The sequence below is a fragment of the Quercus suber genome, unplaced genomic scaffold (genome assembly GCF_002906115.3).
Source record: "Quercus suber isolate HL8 unplaced genomic scaffold, Cork oak 2.0 scaffold_254, whole genome shotgun sequence".
Classification (NCBI taxonomy): domain Eukaryota; kingdom Viridiplantae; phylum Streptophyta; class Magnoliopsida; order Fagales; family Fagaceae; genus Quercus; species Quercus suber.
In genome coordinates this window covers 959,932-981,168 of record NW_027069710.1, presented here as the reverse complement: position 1 = coordinate 981,168, position 21,237 = coordinate 959,932, and the positions used below count along the sequence as shown (strand labels likewise).

General features: G+C 33.2%; 1 protein-coding gene, 1 long non-coding RNA gene and 2 pseudogenes across 2 annotated transcripts; 2 read left to right on the top strand and 2 right to left on the bottom strand.

Annotated features, from left to right (window-relative positions):
• Positions 1-23: 23 nt before the first annotated feature.
• LOC112003586 (cytochrome P450 78A7-like) lies at positions 24-1,279 on the top strand (annotated as a pseudogene).
• Positions 1,280-1,284: 5 nt separating this feature from the next.
• LOC112003591 (cytochrome P450 78A7-like) lies at positions 1,285-2,294 on the bottom strand (annotated as a pseudogene).
• Positions 2,295-6,433: 4,139 nt separating this feature from the next.
• Positions 6,434-7,595, bottom strand: LOC111989029 (uncharacterized). Its single transcript, XM_065781014.1, has 3 exons — positions 7,506-7,595; positions 6,977-7,202; positions 6,434-6,888 (listed from the first exon to the last, which is right to left on the bottom strand). Exons 1-3 carry the CDS (start codon positions 7,593-7,595, stop codon positions 6,434-6,436), a joined length of 771 nt encoding a protein of 256 aa, XP_065637086.1.
• A 1,035-nt stretch (positions 7,596-8,630) lies between these two features.
• Positions 8,631-20,794, top strand: LOC112003587 (uncharacterized). The gene is made up of 2 exons (XR_002882004.2): positions 8,631-8,753; positions 20,174-20,794. It is a non-coding gene; the product is annotated as an uncharacterized LOC112003587 (long non-coding RNA).
• Positions 20,795-21,237: the final 443 nt, after the last annotated feature.

Sequence of the window (21,237 nt, the reverse complement as noted above, 5' to 3'; positions counted from 1 at the left end):
TTGGAGCCGAGCCACACCACTCAGCTCATGGCTTTTAGCCTCGGCTCCACTCCAGTTGTTGTGGCTTCAGACCCTTTCACTGCCAAAGAAATCTTAACCTCTCCCAACTTCGCTGATAGACCCATCAAACAGTCGGCTAAGAGCCTCATATTTAGCCCATCGGCTATGCTCCAAACGGCACGCTTCCTAACACCTCTTCGCACCCCGGCGTATATTAGCCCACGAACCTAAACGCCAGCTAGAGTGCGCCGCCATGTTGAGCAACATAGGAACCGAGCAGAAACTCAGCGGCACCGTTTTGCTTCGTAAGCACCTCCAACCCGCCTCGTTGAACAACATCATGGGAAGCGTGTTTGGCAAGAGATACGACACGGACACAGCGCAAGATAGCGAAGAACTGGACGAGCTCAAAGACATGGTTCAGGAAGGGCTTGAGCTTTTGGGTCCTTTCAACTGGTCTGATTACCTTCCATGGCTAAGTTATTTCTATGACCCATTTCATATAAAGGAACACTGTTCTAAACTCGTTCCCCAAGTTAGAAAACTCGTCCGAGACATCATTGAGGAACACCGCGCCACTGGGCCTAGAAGTCTCTCCGATAACGCTGATTTCGTTGATGTTTTGCTCTCTTTGAATGGTGAAGAGAAGCTCCAAGACTTAAGTGGGTCCTTTAATGTGATTGGGTTGCACTAATATGATTGATTGCCTCGTTGCCTTCAAACTTGAGTAATTTGTCAAATATATCCATTATAGATTGGGTTAATATTATTCTCAACCCAAAAACTAATTTGGGGTTGGATGATGATTCTGCCATAGACTTATTTGTGATCAAATACGGTTTCCAAGAACAAAGCTAGGGTGGAGGGATCTAAAAGCAATCCAATTAAGCTTGCTAGACAGATGAGATGTCTTTGAAGAGCATAAACAAGCTTGGAGTGAATTACCAAGGAGACCACCCAAAATTGATGTTTGACAGCCTCCTCCAAGAGGATGACATGGTTGTTGTCTTATGGGTATCTAAAATATACAACTTTCTTTATTATACAATTTTTTTCTAGCTAGGTTTACTGAGTCAACTCACTAGTCAACTCAAGTATTGAGTTCTGGGTTATTGTGCAGGAAATGATATTTAGAGGGATTGATACAACGACGTTGTTAACTGAGTGGGTAATGGCCGAGTTGATATTACACCCAGAAGTGCAAGAAAAGCTTTACAAAGAGATTGATAGCGCGGTGGGGAATAAAGCGGTGACAGATGCTGACGTGGCATTACTACCATACTTACCATTCAAAGAGAGCAAAACATCAACGAAATCAGCGTTATCAGAGAGACTTCTAGGCCAGCGGCGGGAACCATAAAGGTGCTCTGTCTTCAGCTGAGTTACATCATCACTTTCTTCCTTCTTGCTGTTATTACATCGTTTATACTTTTATTTCTGACTCAGGGAACGAGTTTAGAACAGCGTTCCTTTATACGAAATGGGTCATAGAAATAACTCAGCCATCGAAGGTAATCAGATCAGTTGAAAGCACCCAAAAGCTCAAACCCTTCCTGAACCATGTCTTTGAGCTCGTCCAGTTCTTCGCTATCTTGCGTTGTGTCCGTGTCGTATCTCTTGCCTTACACGCTTCCTATGATGTTGTTCAACGAGGCGGCTTGGAGGTGCTTACGAAGCAAAACGGTGCCGCTGAGTTTCTGCTCGGTTCCTATGTTGCTCAACATGGCGGGGCACTCAAGTTGGCGTTTAGGTTCGTGGGCTAAGATGCGTCGGGGTGCGAAGAGGTGTGAGGAAGTGATTTTTCTCAAGAGATGCCAGTAGGTGACTTTTGGAGCGAAGCCAATAGCTCGGCTAAGCATGAGGCTCTTAGCCGACTGTTTGATGGGTCTGTCAGCGAAGTTGGGAGAGGTTAAGATTTCTTTGGCAGTGAAAGGGTCTGAAGCCACAACAACTGGAGTGGAGCCGAGGCTAAAAGCCATGATCTGAGTGGTGTGGCTCGGCTCCAAGCCATGGCGGCCAGGGAACGGTGAGCTAAGCCACGGCTTAGAGTGAATAGGCTACGAAATAAAGGTAAGCCTCTAGGCCGAGAGATTGGAACTGGACCTTATTGGTTCCTACCATTTTACCATGCAATTCCACCACTGGCAAAAGCCCAAGTGAGTAGAGAGAGAGAGACACAAAGGCCATAAGGATCGCAACCAAAACATAGCCTCAAGAAGGGTTTTGGAGCCAAGGAAAGCTGGGAGTGTAAAAACCCACCAGGTTGTGTCTTTTGTGACTAAACCCAACTCCATTTTTTAAGGAAAATTGTGAACTTTGAGAGAGAGAGAGAGGGAGTTCTTTGAGACTTGAGAGTATAAATTTGTGATTGGAGGATTGGTGGGTGTGGTAAGACCTCACTATATAGAGGAGGAGGGATTGTGACAATTATTAAATTAAAAAAAAAAAAAAAAAGAGAGGGGGAGAGTTGACGTGGGGTAGGGCAGAAAAGTTGACCCATATTTTTCAAACAAGTTTTTTTTTTTTTTTTTTTTTTTTTCAATTATAAAATCAAATCAATGACAACTTGTTTAGAGATAATGAATAGAATCAATTAAGTAAATGAATTGCACTTAATGCCATTTATTAATATCCTTTCAATTCTGACAATTTTGAGCATGACAAAAATTATTTATAGTCATAAATTCATGATGAAAAAAGTCTTCAATGTTAATAGTTCACTGTCACAATGCATATAATTACAAGTTTACATCTTCAAAAAGAGATAGATCTTAAAAGAAATGAAACAAGTAAGCCAGCAAAATAACAACTTGTTAATATTCTTTCTTTTGGATGTTTTAATGGTTTTATTGAAGCATGAAATTATTTTATTTTATTATTAAGATTTGGATCTTTTGGGGGTGATAGATTGTGAGCAAAGGAGGAGCACATATTAAAAAAAAAGGAACAAAGTTTTTTGTAGCCTCTTGCACAGGTGAAGGCAGTTTTTTTACGGACGAACGGAGAAATTCTTTGTAATTCGTAATGGCCAATATTCATTGGCTTCTAAGAAACCCATTACTTATTCATTATCGTCATCATCTCCTTTTTCTCTCGAGTGCTAGTCTAAGTGCAGGTGATCGAAGATTAGAGCTTGAAGCGATATCAATGATGAGAAAAAGGAATTAATGCTAACACTAAACAAAAAGACTAATATTAAAAAAAAAAAAAAATGCCACATCAATTAAAAAGATGCCACGTTAATGTACTGTTAGCCACATAGGCATTAACACTAATGATAGTTAACAAAAATACTAACATTGTTCATTTTTTAAATTTAAGGGACCAATAACGCTCACTTGAAATTTAAGGAACCAATTGTGCTCATAGGGTGAACATCAGGCATTAATATTGTAGTTTCGCCTAAGTTTTTTAACTTTTAACCTTTTTCATTTTTTTACATCCTCTAAATGGATTTTTTTTTTTTTTTTTTCCTCCTCTGAATAAAACATCTAAATGGTAATTAAACATGCAATCATAGTTGTCAATATCATAAGTGCGGAGCGCGTATGATAATGCTAGTTTTTATTAAGAGTTTGTGATTCTTATTATATACGATACAAAAAAAAAAAAATAAATAAAAAATTGATTCACGACATGATTTACATTTTGACAATTATAGTTGCAATTATCAATTATTATATCGAAGTAAATTCAAAGTTAGGTTTTTATTTTTTTTATTTTCTTTTTATATTTTAGAAAAAAAAAAAATCTAAAGTCAGCTAATTGTCTATTCTATAAAAGCTTGGCATAGTGCGTGAATACCATGCACCCACCTAAAGCCAAGTCAACTAAACATTTAAATCATCTGCTCAAAAGGAAGGAGCTAATCCCTGTAATTTATTACCATTTTTTGACCCTGGACAAAACTTATCACCGTCTACAGCTAGTATTGATTCTATTGAATGAGATTTTTTTTATTTTATTTAATGGTTGTCTTGGCAGCCTTGAGCCTTGTTGTCTTGTTTCTCATGTCACTGATGTTCATTATTTGTGAGCTCTCATTGGTTGTGATGAAATAGTCTTCAGCCAAAAAAAAAAGAAAAAAAAAAAAAAGAGCTCAAATAGTCATTCTCATGTCATGTCTTGACTTATTTATTATATAATATATTGGCTATTAGTTTTGATAATTTGTGCTTTATGCACCTAGTATCATGACGTAGTTTAAATATTTGTTTTTAGCGAATTTTTTTTTAACGGGTTGGGTCAGGTTGACCAGCAAAAAAATCAGGTCGGGTCACAAGTCAACCTATTTTTGCTTCAGGTAAAAAAAAAAAATTGGATTCGGGTTAGGTATTTTTCAAGTTGGGTCGAGTCAGAACATTCTGACCCATATTGTCATGTCTATTAAAAATAAAAGAGACACTGTCACTATGTATAGGACGTATGTTTTGATAGTTGTGTACAATGTAAATGTTTTGTTCTTTTGTGCTTTACTGCTTGCAATTATAAACTTTTTATTATTTTATATTGTTTTATGTCTAGATTTAGGCTCTACTTGGGAGTTTATAAAGGAATGAAATGGAATGATCATTAAAGAAATGGAATGGAATAAAATGGAATGGAATGGAATGGATTTAGTAGGAAAAGGAATGAAATGGAATGGAATTTAAAAATCTTGTTTGGATATTGTAAAATAAAGGAATGGAAAAGAATTGAATTGAATGGAAAGTAACACTATTTGAAAGTGACATTTGAAGGAATAGAAATGAATCATTTTATAATAACATTACTATTATACCCCTCATTTTAAAGAACATAGAAAATAATCAATGACAACTTATAATTGCTTTGAAATATTTAGTATTTAGTGGATAATGTGAAACTAGTTAGCCACAATTGGGTCTGTGTTAGATTATTGAATTACAATATAATTTTTTAGGGTTAATAGATTGCATCACGCTAAGACCAGAGGTGATAGAATTATTAACATATCAATTTCCTGATATAAAACTAAAATAATTCTAGTTTAAGGAAAAAAGAAAATTTTATTGTAGCTAAAAAACAAGTTATATATATTTCTATGTTGTAAAGCAATTCACGCATCACATATTTATTCTCAACAAGATAAATATTGTCTAAAAATGCAAACAAATATCTTTAAAAATAAATAAATAAATAAATAAAACACTCTGGTAATGAGTCTTGCCAAAACAAAACAAAACAACATAATCCATCCCAAAACTAAGGTTGGGCAAAAAATCCCACACTTTTTTTAATTTTTAGGCCTAGACATCAGTGTCAATAAGACACATTTGCGCTCATGATCTGGGCAACCAAAGAACATCTCCTTATATGTTGGATTTTCCATCAAAAATATGTAGGCCTCAATCTTTGATATTGGATCTAAGTCTAATACGCCTAAAGTTGCGCGAACTTCTGCTCCATATAACTTTGATAAGCACTTTGCCATAACCTCAATCGTCCTATCAATTGCCTTTGATACATTATCAAATGATTGGGAAATTACATTCCCGAGTTCATCATCTTCTGCTAGTCGTCTTTTCTTACTTTTAGAAGACATTGTATCCTGTGATGACACTCGAGAATGTGCAACATTAATTTTTGGTGACCTCTGATCATCTTCCACTTTAAAGTTCTCCAAAGAAAATTTATTTTGAGATATCAAATTATCAATCTCATCAATAGTGGTTAATGCAGCATACCTAGCACATTTCTCCTTTGCAGTTTCAGCATGATCACCTTTTGCTCTATCTTTAGCCCAAAGTTGTGCCATCTTAGAGTAGTTGGGTATAGGTGTTGTCATCCACTTCTTGGCTGCAAGTTTAGACTAATACAAACCAAGACAAATGGTTAAACAATAAATATAATTATGTAATACAAAATTAAACTCACAAAAAATGGTAATTTACTGCTATGAGTGGCTCCCAAACTTATGGTTCAGCTGTCCACATATTTAATGAATCATTCCATCCAAAACCACTCAATCCATCTTTAAATATGTCATAGCATTCATGAAAATTATTCTTCAGTGTCTTCTGTCGATTTTTCACCTTATCCTTGTTAATCTCCATGTCAAATTTTTCAACCAACTCTTTCACTATGTCATCATATGCCTTAGAGGTAAAAGTTCCATTAACTCTACCAACTATGATCACCTGATGTAAAAAAGCATCCACTAAAGCATCATCTATAACATTACTCCATTGTACTTCTTTTCTTGGATCTCCACCATTCTTCTTTGATATCTTACCCATGCTATAATTAATAGGACAAAAAACACATATAAAATATTGTGTAAATATTAATATTAATTATCAAAAGATAGAGAGCAATATCAAAATGAAAAGAGAAATTTGCATAACATTTAGGTCTAAGTAATTGAAACATAGCATAGTCTTAAATGACATGACAACAATAAACCCAAAAGCTATCAAATTTGGACATAGTTTTGCCGCATGGCTGATGTTATAGAATCTCTTATAATATCTCCTTGTCTAGCATCCTCATCATCTTCTCTTGGAGTATGGGCCACACGTTCACGATGAGAAAGCAAAACCTCTTCATCAACTTCAGCAATAAGACCTTCATCAAGATCGACACCCATTAAATAATTATGAAGTATGCAACATGCTAAAATGATTTCATTTTGTGTGTCAACACAATAATTAGGCTCTGCAGTACTTGCTGTGATAGAAAATCTCTTTTTAAGTACACCAAATACTCTTTCAATAGCAATGCGCAATGACGCATGTTGCAAATTAAACAAATCTTTAGCATTTTCAAAGGGACGAACAGAGTACTCTTTTAAATGATAACGCACTCTCCTATAAGGTGCAATCAGACAACTTCTATTCATGTATCCCGCATCAACAAGATAATATTTACCTAATAAACAATAACAACCATTAATTATATACTACAAATTTTTTAATTATAAAGAATACACCCTAATACGTATTTGAATTAATTTTACCTTGTGGGATTTTCAAGTTATCGTTTCTAGTTAAAGCACTCTTTATTATTCTTGAATCTGAAGCAGTTCCTTTCCAACTTGGTAATACATATGTGAATTTTAAATCAAATGAACATGCCGCCAACACATTTTGTGTTGTGTAACCCTTCCTACCCCGATATCTTGGTGCATCCTCATTAGACACTTTGACACGAACATGTGTTCCTTCAAATGCCCCAATACAATCCTAAGATTAACATTATCTCTCAAAAACCTTTATGTTAAAATATATTTGTACTAAACTACTATCAAATATGAATTATATGCATGATATATTTATCTTAAAATATGAGTTGAGCCTACTACTTTGTAGTATTTCAAGTGGCACTTGGGTTCCATCAGGTTGTCGAAGGAATTGATCCTCTAACATAATTATTGATCTTAACACGTTATGAAAATGGTGACTAATGGTCTCACGGGAACAACAAAAAAATAAGGACATTGTACGATGCGTCTGATTATGTGCTAGCATGTGAAGAAACTTGCCAACTTGCTCTTCAACCGTGGCACACTGTGTGTCTTGAAGATCACCATCTCTCCGCAAAATGTCACACAAACCTTGAAAAACTTGTGGACCCATGCGTATTACATCATAGCATTTTTCACTATTCCTAAGTCGAGACAATATTTCATCATGAACTTTTTGTCTTTATATGGTTGATTGTGTAGGAATGTGGGGAACACATCTTCTTTTTAGTCGTTGCCTTTGACGGATAATGTAACACAAATAACGACATGCAGCATGAACCAAGGCTAGTTTTTGCATAAAGTCTGAAAAAATTATGGTCTTAGGTACCTCATCATTCAAATCCATCTATGTAAAAAAAATAGTCATGTTATCAATTCAACTTAAAAAATTATGGGCACATGTTCTAAAAAAATAGTTATGTTATTAGTCTAACTAATTATGAATGTGTTACAACTAATTTAAAAATAAAACTGTTAAACTATAAACATTAGCATTCATTAACACAAAAGACAATGATAGATTTTTTTTGATAATCTACAATGACAGAAGTATTTTATATTTAAAACTAGAAAACTACCTGTAATCTTCATGATGCAAAAAGGACTTCCTGATGAGTTTATTAATCACTAATGAGTTTCAATTTAACAGCCAAGATGATGAAGTATCCCTTGACTTGCATGACTGTGAACCCAAGGATGCTGTACACTCACCGAGGCTTCATTTGACTAATATTTGTGGCATCCAAGGTAGGCCATTCTTCTTGTTGAAATGGATTGAATTTTAATGTCTGTGGATTGACATTACAAGCAAGCATTAAATGCTATCTTGCATGAATTGTCAAAGAAAATGTAAAAGGAACAACACCAACTTGAACTATATTCATGCATAGCCGAAATGTGTGACTCCATAGGCAATAAATGGATGCATGCCTATGTTAGAAAGTATGGCTAAAGTCAAAGACAGCAATATTCAGCATGTAAGCTTGCGTGAAGAAATACTACACTCATGCATTAAATGTTGCATGGATTGCTTTGCCACTATTGTTGACTTCCTTAACAATAGAAGTCTCTCGTGTGCTGAAACTGTTGATATTTCGGCTGAAGTTTAGCTATAAATAGAGGTGGGAGCAAGAGATGGTTCAGGCGTGAGACAGAGAGATAGAAAAGAACTTCTTCTTATTTTTTTTTTTTTTTATCAGGTTTTAAATACTTGAAGGTTACATTGGGGACCAACAATGAAGATACCAAAAAAGGGGCTCGGAAACAACTGGTATGACTAAATTCTCAAGTCAATTAGCAATTTAAACCTGTTTTATTTGCTTTTGAGGCTATATTTTTTTTACATTTTTGTTTGAACTATTAACTAGAACTCATTTGTTAAGGTCATCCTAGTTTTGGGTTCAGTTAAAACTTAAAAGTGTACCAACCTCCTGGAAACTCTGAAGCAGCAACAATGTTACTCAGTTCCAGCATTCAGAATACAGGGAAATGAAAGGAAAAAAACAAAAACACTACGTGTATCAATGATAGGAATTAAGAACACAGGCACAAGCAAAATACATATAGTTAAGTACGGCTAGTTGAGAAAAAAATCAATGAAAGCAAAATAATTGAAACAATTGAAAAACTTTTTAATATTAAATAAATCAATGAAATCAAAAAAATTGAAAAACTCACAGTTGGGTATGGCTGGTTGAGATTAGGAGCAGTAAACTACACTATGCTGATCCGACGCTACTTGTGCATCAATGATAGGAATTAAGAACACATGAACAAGCAAAATACATATAATTGAGTACGGCTAGTTGAGGAAAAATCCATGAAAGCAAAACAATTGAAACAATTGAAAAACTTTTTAATTGTACCAATAAATCAATGAAGTCAAAACAATTGAAAAACTCACAGTGCTGAGAAAGGAGCGGCAAAGAGAGCAAAAATATTGGTACGACACCTATCAAAAAAATATATATATATTGCTACGGCTTGTTGAGAATAAAGAGGGCTAAGATTCAAGGGGTAATTTAGGAATTTTAATAAAATTTTCATTAAACCTAAATCCATTCTCTCCTATTCCTCCCAATTTGGGGGAACAAAAATTTGAGATTTTGAGGGCTTAGGAGGGAATGAGTATTCTTTCTTAACCATTTCATTCCCTCCCACCTAAACTCGCAAATAAGGGAATAAACTTTCCAATCCCTCCGTTAAAACTCCCAAGCAAGAGGGAGGGAAGAATATTCTAAAAATATTCTTTTTATTCCATTCCATTCCCTCATCCCAAGCGAAAGCTAAAGTGAGCTACTGCTATCTAATAGCTAATATCTATATTGTACTTTTGTTGATTTAAGCTATGTAAAGCTTTTTGTAATTGAATACTAGTTTTGTGGTTTACTACAAGTATTTTTAAATTTTGATATTTTATTTTATTTTATTTTTAACAACAATATATTATAATTTTGTTTATTTGATATTTATATTTAATATTAGGAATATGTGTAATTATTATATATTTATAATTTATGTTAGGAATTTGTGTGTAATTATTGTACTGATGTAAAGACAAATTCATTTTAATTGTTTGATTTTATATGATTAATTGCATATACATTTTGAGCTTGATGATAGATTTAAGAATCTATGGACACTTTCTAAATTATGCCAAGGATTGGTGAGAACTAGAAAATTAACAATCTATACATTAGTTAATAAATTGGTTTAGAACACTATTTTATTAAGTTAAAATTAATTTATGAATAAAACATTTTTTTAGTCATAATTTTTTATATATTTAGTTTGCCCCCCTAAAAAAATTCCTGATTTCACGACAGCTCACAACCTAGGCAAATATAATTATAAAAGGAAATATTTCATAAATACAATTTGTGAAATATATTTAGAGGTTTTATTCCAATTTTACCACAAAACATAGGACTAAATATACTTATTTTATTAGAACATCTTCTTTAATACTGATTTTTATTGTTAGCACAGTTTCTATTACCACGTAGCACGCAACTAATTTGCTAACAAAATATTTTTAGTACAGCTCACTAGCTTTATTAGTTTGATTAGAGTAAATATGCAACAATGTAGAAACTATATTATTAGTACGGATATGGGTATTATCAAAGGTATAGCCTCATTGGATTAAGACACTTGGGCTTAACGTAGCAAAGGCAAGGAATTCAGGATCTTGCTCCAATGTAGACATAATGTTTTCATCTAAGGTCATCCATGCCTCAATTCCATTGACAGTGGTGGTGTTTTGGAGCACGATCAGATTCCTACAAGAACCACCTTCCCCCATGAGCCCAACCCAAATGGGTTTTCCCCAACCAAAGTCGATTTCATCAAAACCAAACGTCAACCAACAAGTGAAACAAAAAATTTCTGGGTTTTTAAAAACCATTGCTACTGTCTTCTGGTAAAAGTACTTGATCCTGGTTGTAAAACCTTCATGACCTTGCAGAATTCTCCCATCACTGTCAATTTTCGCCACAGCTTCTCTTAGGATTGCCACCAAGCCTCGAAGCTTGATCTCTGTCGACTCTACTGAGTTATAATCATGGGCTACGAATGCATACCAAAAGAGATTACCCATAGAATTATACGACATGTGTGGATTTGTTTTTCGCTGGATGTTTACCGCTTGGACCAGTATAGATGGCCTTAGAGAACCAGATGTTAATCTAGAAGCAGCTCTAGCATGTATATAAATGAAAGTAGACAGTGATTCAGTATGGGTTGGGTTTTGCACTTGTTCACTCTTTGCTTTCTCCTTTGGAGTAGCTATGGCCTTGGCATCAAACACAAATCGCTTTGTCTTGTACTTGTCTTCTTTGAACCAAAGCCTTTCCATTAAAGGTGCAACAATACGAGGCCATATATTGCGTGGAGGAAAGTATGCTAACGATGATGCCTCGGAAAAATTAGGATGTACTAATTTGTTACAAGGCCTGCCTGCAATGGCAGCCCAAGTGTTGAGGAAAGCACTCAGGGTGGCTCCATCTGTGATCTTATGTGACGCGCATAAACCGATTGCTATTCCACCACAATAAAATATGTTGAGTTGTACGGCTAATTGGCAACTTCCATTGATTTTGGTTCTTTGCGAAGTGGACAACAAGGAAGAAAGTGGTTTAAATACTCCGTTTTAAGATGTTGAAGAAAGTCAGACAGAGCAATGGACTCGGGACTCATTAAATGGAATGCCCTCGTTGTAAAAATCAACAAAGAGGTTTGTTAGTTTTCAGACCTCTGAACACAATATGTTTAACCTAATATTAAGCCAAGTTGATTAACAGGTCTGTTAATTAGATCTAGGGTAAACCAATATGTGTAAAATAGATATAAAGTGGAAAATAAAGAACACACAGATCTGATGATCCAGGAAAACCTAACCGATAAAAATCCTAGGGAGGATTTAACTTAACTATCTTCAAGGTAAATCTATTATAAAAGAATTGAAGTTTGTACAATAAAACTTAGACCACTAACATCCTATTGCTACTTCGTGTAGAAAACTTACTACCACGACCACGTAACAGCTCCAAGTCCGCAGTCTACTTCTTTCTTTGATCTGCTAGAACCACAAATTCTCCTACTTGTAACTTTGAGACACCTCTCAAAGGTTTTAGATCTTATTTAAAATTCTTTATGTAACAACTGAAGCAATCATCAAGTTTTTAACGTAAATCTTGATCTTAATAACTCTATGTGTGTGTATAAAGGTAAACACCTCTCAAATCTTATAAAATATTGAACACACAACTCAACAAAGACTACTAAAACGTAGTTAGGGTTTTTTCCTTTTATACTTGAAGTGAAACACTTAACCTTACACGTTACATGAGCTTGGGCTGATTTGAGAATTCTGCAGAAAATTACTGATTCACAAGGTTCGATTGATTGAGTCTAATTTTCGATCGATCGAGCCTTGCAGAATTTGAATAGTAATTTTTGCAATTACTCGATTTCAACTTTCCATCAATCCAAACTTTGAGCAAGCCTAAACCTAGACTAAATGTTTTGATCATGGTTTGTCAACATATACAAATTGAAGTTCTAATACATTAGTTCCTAAAGTCTTAGAACCTAATAAACTCTTACTTTGGCAATCTGTGACAAAACACATTACACGAAATAAAAGCTCAAAGTAAAAACAACCTAATTAACAAATTAAAGCCCAAATTACAATTCAACCTAACCACTATCTATTAGTTGCAAGAGTAGATAGCAGCTTCGAATGAATTAACCAGTAAATTCCTGAAATACTAAACAAAACATAAATGCATGTGTGGAAAATACAAGTAAACCAAAATAAAATTCTTGATTTCATAAAAACATAAAATAAAAGACATATACAATAAATAACCTCATAATATAAATCATAACCAATGTATCATAATGTGAATCAAGAACATAAAAACATAAAAGCAACAATGTCTCCCCCTAACATATACAACTCATTATCAAATAAAGCAAATACATATCATATCTCCCTAAAATACAATCTATAGCCAAAAAATCAAATCTCCTCCTGTATCTCTATGTACTTTGCCTTTTCGTAACATATTGCCAAAGGGCAATCAAGATTAATCAAAGGGTGGAGCTGGTGGAGAAGCGCCTCTAGCATGAGCTAAATTTGCTCGTAAGGCTACAACCTCATTGAGCAAATCCAACAAAATTTGTCCATGTGCCGCCTAAACTATGAGACACATCTCTAGCATAGTCTGCATGGATGAAGAGGATGATGTAGATGGTGCAGGATCCACGGCAACAGTGGGGTCCACAAAATCATTAGTTGTAGAATCACCAGAAGGAGGGGCTCTAGATGCATTGCTTGTAGAAGACTCGACACGAGGGTGTTTAGAGCTTGCTTTCAACTGAGCAGCCCTTTGCCTAAGGAAGGTGGCACCTATGGAAGCGATGATATGCACAAGCTCAGATATGGGGAAGTCCTCTAAACCTAAGTCTAACAAAATCCTATGAATGAAAACTGGGAAAAACGAACCATGTGATTTTGCACTACTTCTATGAACCTCAACAAGAGAACGAATGAAAAGGATAGGGAAACTGATAGGAGCATTAGTGATAAGAGAGTACAAGAACGCATATCTCTCAATAGGAATGGTATGTACATGAGAAATAAGCCAAAAGTTATGACAAGAAATCCTAAAGAATAAGTAATTGAGCTTAGTAAGCTCATGTGTGGTAACTCTAGGATCAGTACCCCAACTAATGGAAGTACCAGTAAGAAGAGACATGATGTCATCGAGAGGAGATATCTCTGTGTAAGGATACACAAGCTGCTGTACTAAAAGGTACTCTAAGAGCAGAAGGCACTATCTCATGGGTAATGACAAACTCTTCACCCCTTATCTAAGTCTTCACATAGTGAATGTTGGAAACATCGGAGTGGATAGAGAGGTTTGAATACAACTCTCTAATCAAAGCAGCCGGAGGGGGATGCTCTACATCTAGAAAAGGTAACCAACCTCGACACTCAAAGTTCCTATGAATCTCAGGGTCAACCTCATCTAGAATAACTTTCCTCTCAACCCAAACAGACCTAAAGACAACTAACTTCTTATACGTCTCTTAATTTGACTTAAACTGAAACCTATCACTCTGAGAATCAGAAGAAGAGGAGGTAGTGGATTTCTTAGCTCTAGTTTTCCTAACCATGACTCTAAGAGTAGAAAGGAAAAATAAAACAAGAAAAAAACAAAAACCAAGGGCAAATTGCATTAGAAAGGGTTAGAGTACAAAATATATCAATAAATGACAATCTATATGATGCATGCTCTAATGCACAAAATCTTGTTCAATTTTTCAACATTTACCAATAATTGACTTGTATATAGAGTTTTAACCCAAAAACCCAAATTTTTGAAAAACTCATTTTTCAAAACCAAAAAAAAAAAAATTGATCAATTAATCATTACACTAGATAGGAAACCTCATATAATGACATAATTCATTAATTTCACAAGCCAATTGCATCAATTTAAGACCAATTTAACAAAACCCCCAATTTCTCAAAAATACCAAACCCTAGAAATTTCAATTTTTCTCAAATCACAAAAACAATCTAATTAATGCATGAGAAACATATTTAGAGGATTGAGGAACAAAAACCAAATGATTAAAAATGAACAAAAACAACTCAATTAACCAAAAATCCCAATTTTTCTTTGTAAGAAAATTCCTAATAAAAGGCATGAAAAATGTAATTAAAATGAAAAAGAAAGGGTATTTAGGTCTTACCAAAGCTTGAGGGCAAAAACCTTTGAAAAATTTGAGGAAGAAAACGATAAAGGAGCTTGGATTGGATTGATCGAGAAAGAGAAAGGAGAAAAAGGTAGAAAATTCTTTTGAAAAAGTGAAGAACACGTGAAGGAAAAAGATTTTTTGTTCTTTTCTTTTGAAACTCGATCGGTCGAGCATCGATCGAGTACCAATCGAGCCAGACAGAAGGTAAGCTTTAACAAAAAAAAATCAAAATTTTCGATCCTTTAAAATTAGTGTTTGATTAAAAGAAAAACAGTTTTGATTGATCAAGAACCAATTGAGGAGCAATTGAACCAAGTAGAACCAAGCTTAAAAACTCAAGGGATTTTCGATCGGTCAAGAAACACATTCGATCAATCGAAATTCTGGAAAAACTGAAATTTTGAAAAATAGCAGAAGTTTTATGCAAAAAACACTTAAAGCAATTGATTTCATGAATTAAATGCATGAGTATGAGTTTAAAAGTTTTTCAAAAATGTTTGTTTTCAACCCAGAACTTTCAAAAACAAGATTATAACACATTTTCCCCCAAATTTCAATCAATGAACATATTTTGCATCAAAATCATAGAACATCTAATCTTGGATGGCCAAACCAAATTCATGCACAATTTCATGTACTAAGTTTAGCAAAGAATAGCTTGTGAAGTGTGTGCAACTAGTAACAGCATGAGATACATGTGAGGTGACATGTAGATAGTAATCAATCACAATTTCTACATTATTCATCACATAAGTTTGAAAGTGACTATCACCTAAAAATTTGCATCATATGACTTCCATATCTCCTAGAAAACAAGCTTGCAATCATGCATTTTTTTTTTTAGCCTTATTGTATACATGCATTTTTTATTTTATTTCTTTGCCTTTTTTTTTAAAATAAAAATTTATTTATTTTAAGGCTACACCTTATTTTCTTTTTGTGCATATGCTACACTTTTTCAAGTACAAAATCTTACGATATGCATTAAGGTATTTATGATTGGGTAGTAAGTAGTGGTGAGATGATTATTTATGCATTTCTCTTAGGATTTTTTAGTCCTTATGATCAAAAATATGTGACTTCAAAATCAATATCATGTGATTAAAAACTATAAAAAAAAACTCTCCCACAACATGTACTACATAGCTAAAACTAGTAAAGTGCAGAAAAAAAATAAGCTCATCCAAGCTAAACAAGGTATACAAGCATGTTATGTAAAGATAATATGGCTAACCTTAACTACACATCCATGATATGTAATACAAAATACAGATTAATTAGCTACATCTCGGGAATGGAGTTTTTTATGTTGGTGGTGATTGGAGTTTTATACTGAAATGGGAGACTTACATTATTAATGGTTGGTGATTCAATCTAGTTGTTTTTTATGGAAGTAGTAGTTCCTTCTATTAGAGGTTGAGCTCTCTTGAGATTTGTTAGCCAAGAATTTTATTGGGGTTGCATATTTTGAGAACATTGTAGTTTTATGTTAAATCATTTGGTGTTTAGAATATTCATGTAAATTTTGGAGGCACATGATTTGTAGTTCGTATTGTTTGTATATATGTTATAGAGCTTTGACTTCTATTGTGGAGAGATCAATATGTTTATTTATTTTATCATATGAAAAGAGAAAAAAACAATCCCCTACAATTTCTCTTGAAAGTTTGATTTCTCATGCTTTGAACTCTTTTAGGTTTGGGGCGTGACAACCACTATATTTGATTTCCCACAAGTATAAATGTTTACACAAGGAAAATTTATATTACTCTATGCCTTTAAATTTATGTCCTACCTTTAATTTATATCTTTATATTCCTTTATTGCTTTAAGTCTTTAATTTATGCCTTTATATTAAGTTTTATTTATTCCCCTTGTTAGCTTGTCATGGGTGCAAAGGTTCAAAGGTGCTAACTTTCTAACTAGCACCATGAACTTTATTTATTTATTTTTTTTTAGAGAATTTTAATTTATGGCGTCTTCTCTTGATGATAGCATTTTACTATCAAATGAAGACATCAATTGGTTTTTGGTGTAGGTGAGAATTGAACTCCAAATTTTTTATTCAACCATTAAAGATTTTACTAGTTGAGCTAACCGGAACCTACCAACAAGCACCATGAACCTTAAACCACCATACAATGGGAAACTTGATTAATTTAGGTAAACCTTTTGAAAAATGTGTTGTTGAAAAGATTAAAAAAAAAAAAAAAAAAAAAAGGCTCTAATGGCCATCACTTTTCAAAACTCATCTTTTTAAATTTAAATAAATGGTGTTTCTATCTTTGTTTTCAATCAATTTCCTTTTAATAGCACAATTTTTAAGGAGGTGCTATGTATCCATGATTCATTTCAATTGAATTAATGGCATATGGTCAAGATAACATTCCCCTCCCCCTTGCACTAACCATTTTGCTTTTGTTGTTTTTATGCATGAGAATGAAAATTAGAGAATATTGGCTTATTGCTTTAAAGTGCTTAAGGTGACATCTTTCATCTCCATTTCTTTTTCTATTATGTTGTAAAGTAGTATATATTCACATGCTAGTATATATTTTCACATGCTATTTATGTATATATTAACATATATGCTTGTAAATAGTCTTTGTAATAATATTCACATGTTATATAAACTAGTATGTCCCCGTGCTACCGCACAAGAATGGATATATTATTAATTATGAGTTTATTCATGTTTAAAAAGCTCAGTTAAGTCTAAATTCATATTATTAACCAGAAAATTTCATTAACAAAACTTAGCAGTATATATTTTACACAGAAAGATGAACCTTGGTGACAATATTTATCCAAAAGATCCATTCACGCTTTTGAATCTTCAATCTCTATTGGTGATTGAAATTTTCGNTGGCCATCGCTTTTCAAAATAAGTCTTTTTATGTAAATAAAAAATGCAAACTTTTTAAGTTTATCCTTCCTATGCGAGCATTTTTAAACCTTCAATAAATGCTATTTTCAAACCTTTTTCAAGCTAAGTCTTAAGAAGTTAAAATAGAACTTTTTTCTTTAAAAGATGAACAAAACTTATGGTTTTTCACTTCCAAAACTATCATTTTTTTAAATTACTAAAACCATTTTATTAAAATAAAAATGTATGTTTTAATAACCTTGATGATAGTCTTGAATATGGTTTAAAATGCATAGAAACCTCTTTTTCTTGATATAAATTGCTCTCTCCTCATGTTTTCCCATTAAAAAAAAAAAAATGCCCTTTCCATAAAAATTCAAGAGAGAAGCATTTTTCAAAATTCTTATCCCAAAAGTTTAGAGCCTTGTAAATTTTCGTAGTTTAAAAAATTAAAAATTAAAAAAAAAAAAAAAAAAAAAAAACCCTTAGAGTTGTACTCATTTTGTAGTTTTACGATGGGTCATTTTGTAACATGATGGACATTTGTGTGAAGAAAAAACCTCTAAAGTTCCATGGCTAATAAAAGAAATTTTCTTCAATCTCTTTTTATAGAGAGATGAGTTTGTGCGTGTTTTTATACATCCTTCATAGTTGCATTATCACAAAGCAGGTCCAATGGATTTAGATTGGTATTACTGATTCTCAAAGCATGAGTGTTTAATGTGTTATTAATTTCATCTCATTGGCTTCTACACATGACAGCAAAATTAAAAATAATTAGATTGTACACGTGTATAGTAAAATTGGACTCCAATTTTAGATTCTAATTGAACAATTGGAATAATAATATATGATAGTAACAACAATAGGAAAATTCAAATAAAATTTCGAATTAAATTGTAACAATCTGAATAAAAAATTACAGTAGAAAGACAAGAAAGTAACTTAACAGCAACATTTAAAAATCAAATTGGACACATAGCACAAAATTAAACTACAATTAGAAATTAATTTGATTTGATTTGAATTCTAAAATTGAACTTCAACTTAATATAATATATATGATTATAAATTAACTAAATCTTAATCCAGACACACTAAAAACTATTAAAAAATAAGAACTGATCATTGAGCTTGGAATATTCTTGGAGGCGCCAATGAAGCGCTAATGTATGAGAGTGTGAAGTAAGGAAGAATGGGATTGAACATTGTGTTTGAACCCGGCCTTACTCTAAGAAATCCGTAAGGAGGAGGAAAGGGCAGTGTGTGGATCTAGTTGGTAATAGTTGAGAGAGGAGGAGACATGGGATGACAATATGGAATTAGGAAGAGATGATGTTTTATTTTTATAGTCTTTCTCGTTGGATTCCTTGGTTCTGGTTGTGGAATTAAAAGAGCTCCAAACTCTATTGAGATCACCCATAAAAGTGTGCAAGTGAGATGTTCTTGCTTAGGCCAATAAGTATTATTATTGTGGTTTTCTTAACTTTTGTGTTAAATGTTAATGCATCATTTATTTGGGTACAAAAATTAGAAAATTTAGATAAGATACATGACACAAAATTGGAGTCCAATTTATAATCTCTATAAAAGTGTGCAGGTAAAATGTTTTTACTTAGGCCAATGAGCATTATCATTATGGTTTTCTTGGCTTCCGTGTTAAATGTTAATGCATCATTTATTTGGGCACAAAAATTAGAAAATTTAGATAAGATACATGACACAAAATTGAAGTCAAATTTATAATCTAATTAAATTTTTTTTTGAATTTTGGTTAGGACAAGTGGCGCAAAATTGAGAATTCAATTGAAATCTAATTGGATTTTCTCTCTGCTTCATCTATTATTATATATATATCGATTTGAATTTTGGTTAGGACAAGTGGCGCAAAATTGAGAATCCAATTGAAATCTAATTGGATTTTCTCTCTGCTTCACCTATTATTATATATATTGAAATCTAATTGGATTTTCTCTCTGCTTCACCTATATTTATATATATAGATATATAAATTTAGATAAGATACATGACACAAAATTGAAGTCAAATTTATAATCTAATTAAATTTTTTTTTGAATTTTGGTTAAGACAAGTGTCACAAAATTGAGAATCCAATTGAAATTTAATTGAATTTTCTCTCTACTTCACCTATTATTATATATATAGATATGTAAATGAGATATTCACATGTATGTATATGTAATGCTTGTACAAAAACTCTTTCAAAAATCAAATGCCAAGCATCTAATATATTTTTCTAAAATGTGAACATTGTGATTAAATAAAAATAAGGTATTATCTTTTGAATAGGTGATACGGGTTGCCTAATACTTTTCTCACCCGTAACTGAACTTTCAAGTCTAAGAATCTTTGGTACATTACGACTATTAAGATATCACTATAGACTACCAATGATATCACTTTTATTATACATCAATTACAAGCTATTACTTCAACGATTGTGAAAAAGTTGAGAAATTTATTGTCTCATTAGACTGCTTATTGATTAATTTTAGTCCAAAATTAATACTTGATTTGTATTATTTCACCAGGGCCAAAAGATACGGATGGCAAGATACGCGTTCACAAAGGCTATGGGAGAAATGATGATCGACAAATTGAGAGGAGAAATATATATCGGTTACAAAGAGCACTTGCAAATAGCCCTTCCCTGGATGGATAGAAGGAAATAGGTATTTCTTATTCAGAATTTATATTAACCAGTAGATTACAAAGGCACTGATACAAGCAGAACTGATCATATCTCTACTCTCTCTCACCGGATAATGGATCCTATAGTAATGTACTGTGGAAAAGGGCAGCTAACAAGTTTCTTAGTTTGGCCCAAATGGAGTACTTGATGTAGTATATAAATATTTGTATCTTTTTTTTTTTTTGGGGAAATGTAAATAGTTGTATTACTAAACTATTAAAGATGAATTTGGTTGTGGTTTTGCTAGTCTGCCTGGTTCTTTTTAGTCATGGAAAAGAGGTTAAGGGATGTTTGAAGAATGTTATTTACAAGTTCAATTTAATTCATGTATCAAGTTAACAAGTTGCTCCCTTGACATAACTGCTTGCAACCAGGTTGCTCAATTTAATTCATGTAACATGCATGGTTTTTAATGCAACCCTGGCAGCCATAGCCTGTACATCGATGTGTGCCAGATTGCTTCATCTGTTGTATATCCACTAGTTTCCATGACCTGGCGAAACTGCTTTATAAACACTACAATTCATCTCCGTGCATGGACTCAAAGGATAGGCCAAGCAAAGTTCCATCTATGGAGCTATTTAGATCAAATCCATGGAAGAATTCTCCATTCACCTATGGGGAGATGCTATTTGGCGAAGTGAGTTGACAGCTACACCCCCTTCAAAAGGGAAATCGTCTCAGAAACTCGAAACTATCTGCAGAAAATCAGAAGAACAAGCGAAGTACCTAGCGAACATATACGAGCCATAATAAGTTAGCATTCATGACTAATGATATCGCACTGTGACTTTTACATGACATTAATTAAAGTCAAATAAACACATTTTTAACAAGAATATCAAGGAGCACATATCATGTGAAAAAGAAAAAGAAAAAAAGAAAAAAAAGAAAAGAAAGATA

What these genes read in the sequence shown, in the direction of transcription:
- LOC111989029 (XM_065781014.1), bottom strand. Translation starts at nt 7,595, where the DNA reads ATGGGTCCACAAGTTTTTCAAGGTTTGTGTGACATTTTGCGGAGAGAT. An exon ending in GTGCCACGGTTGAAGAGCAA is followed by an intron (nt 7,203 to 7,505) that starts GTTGGCAAGTTT and finishes TGTTAATCTTAG; the next exon opens with GATTGTATTGGGGCATTTGA. An exon ending in TAACTTGAAAATCCCACAAG is followed by an intron (nt 6,889 to 6,976) that starts GTAAAATTAATT and finishes ATTGTTTATTAG; the next exon opens with GTAAATATTATCTTGTTGAT.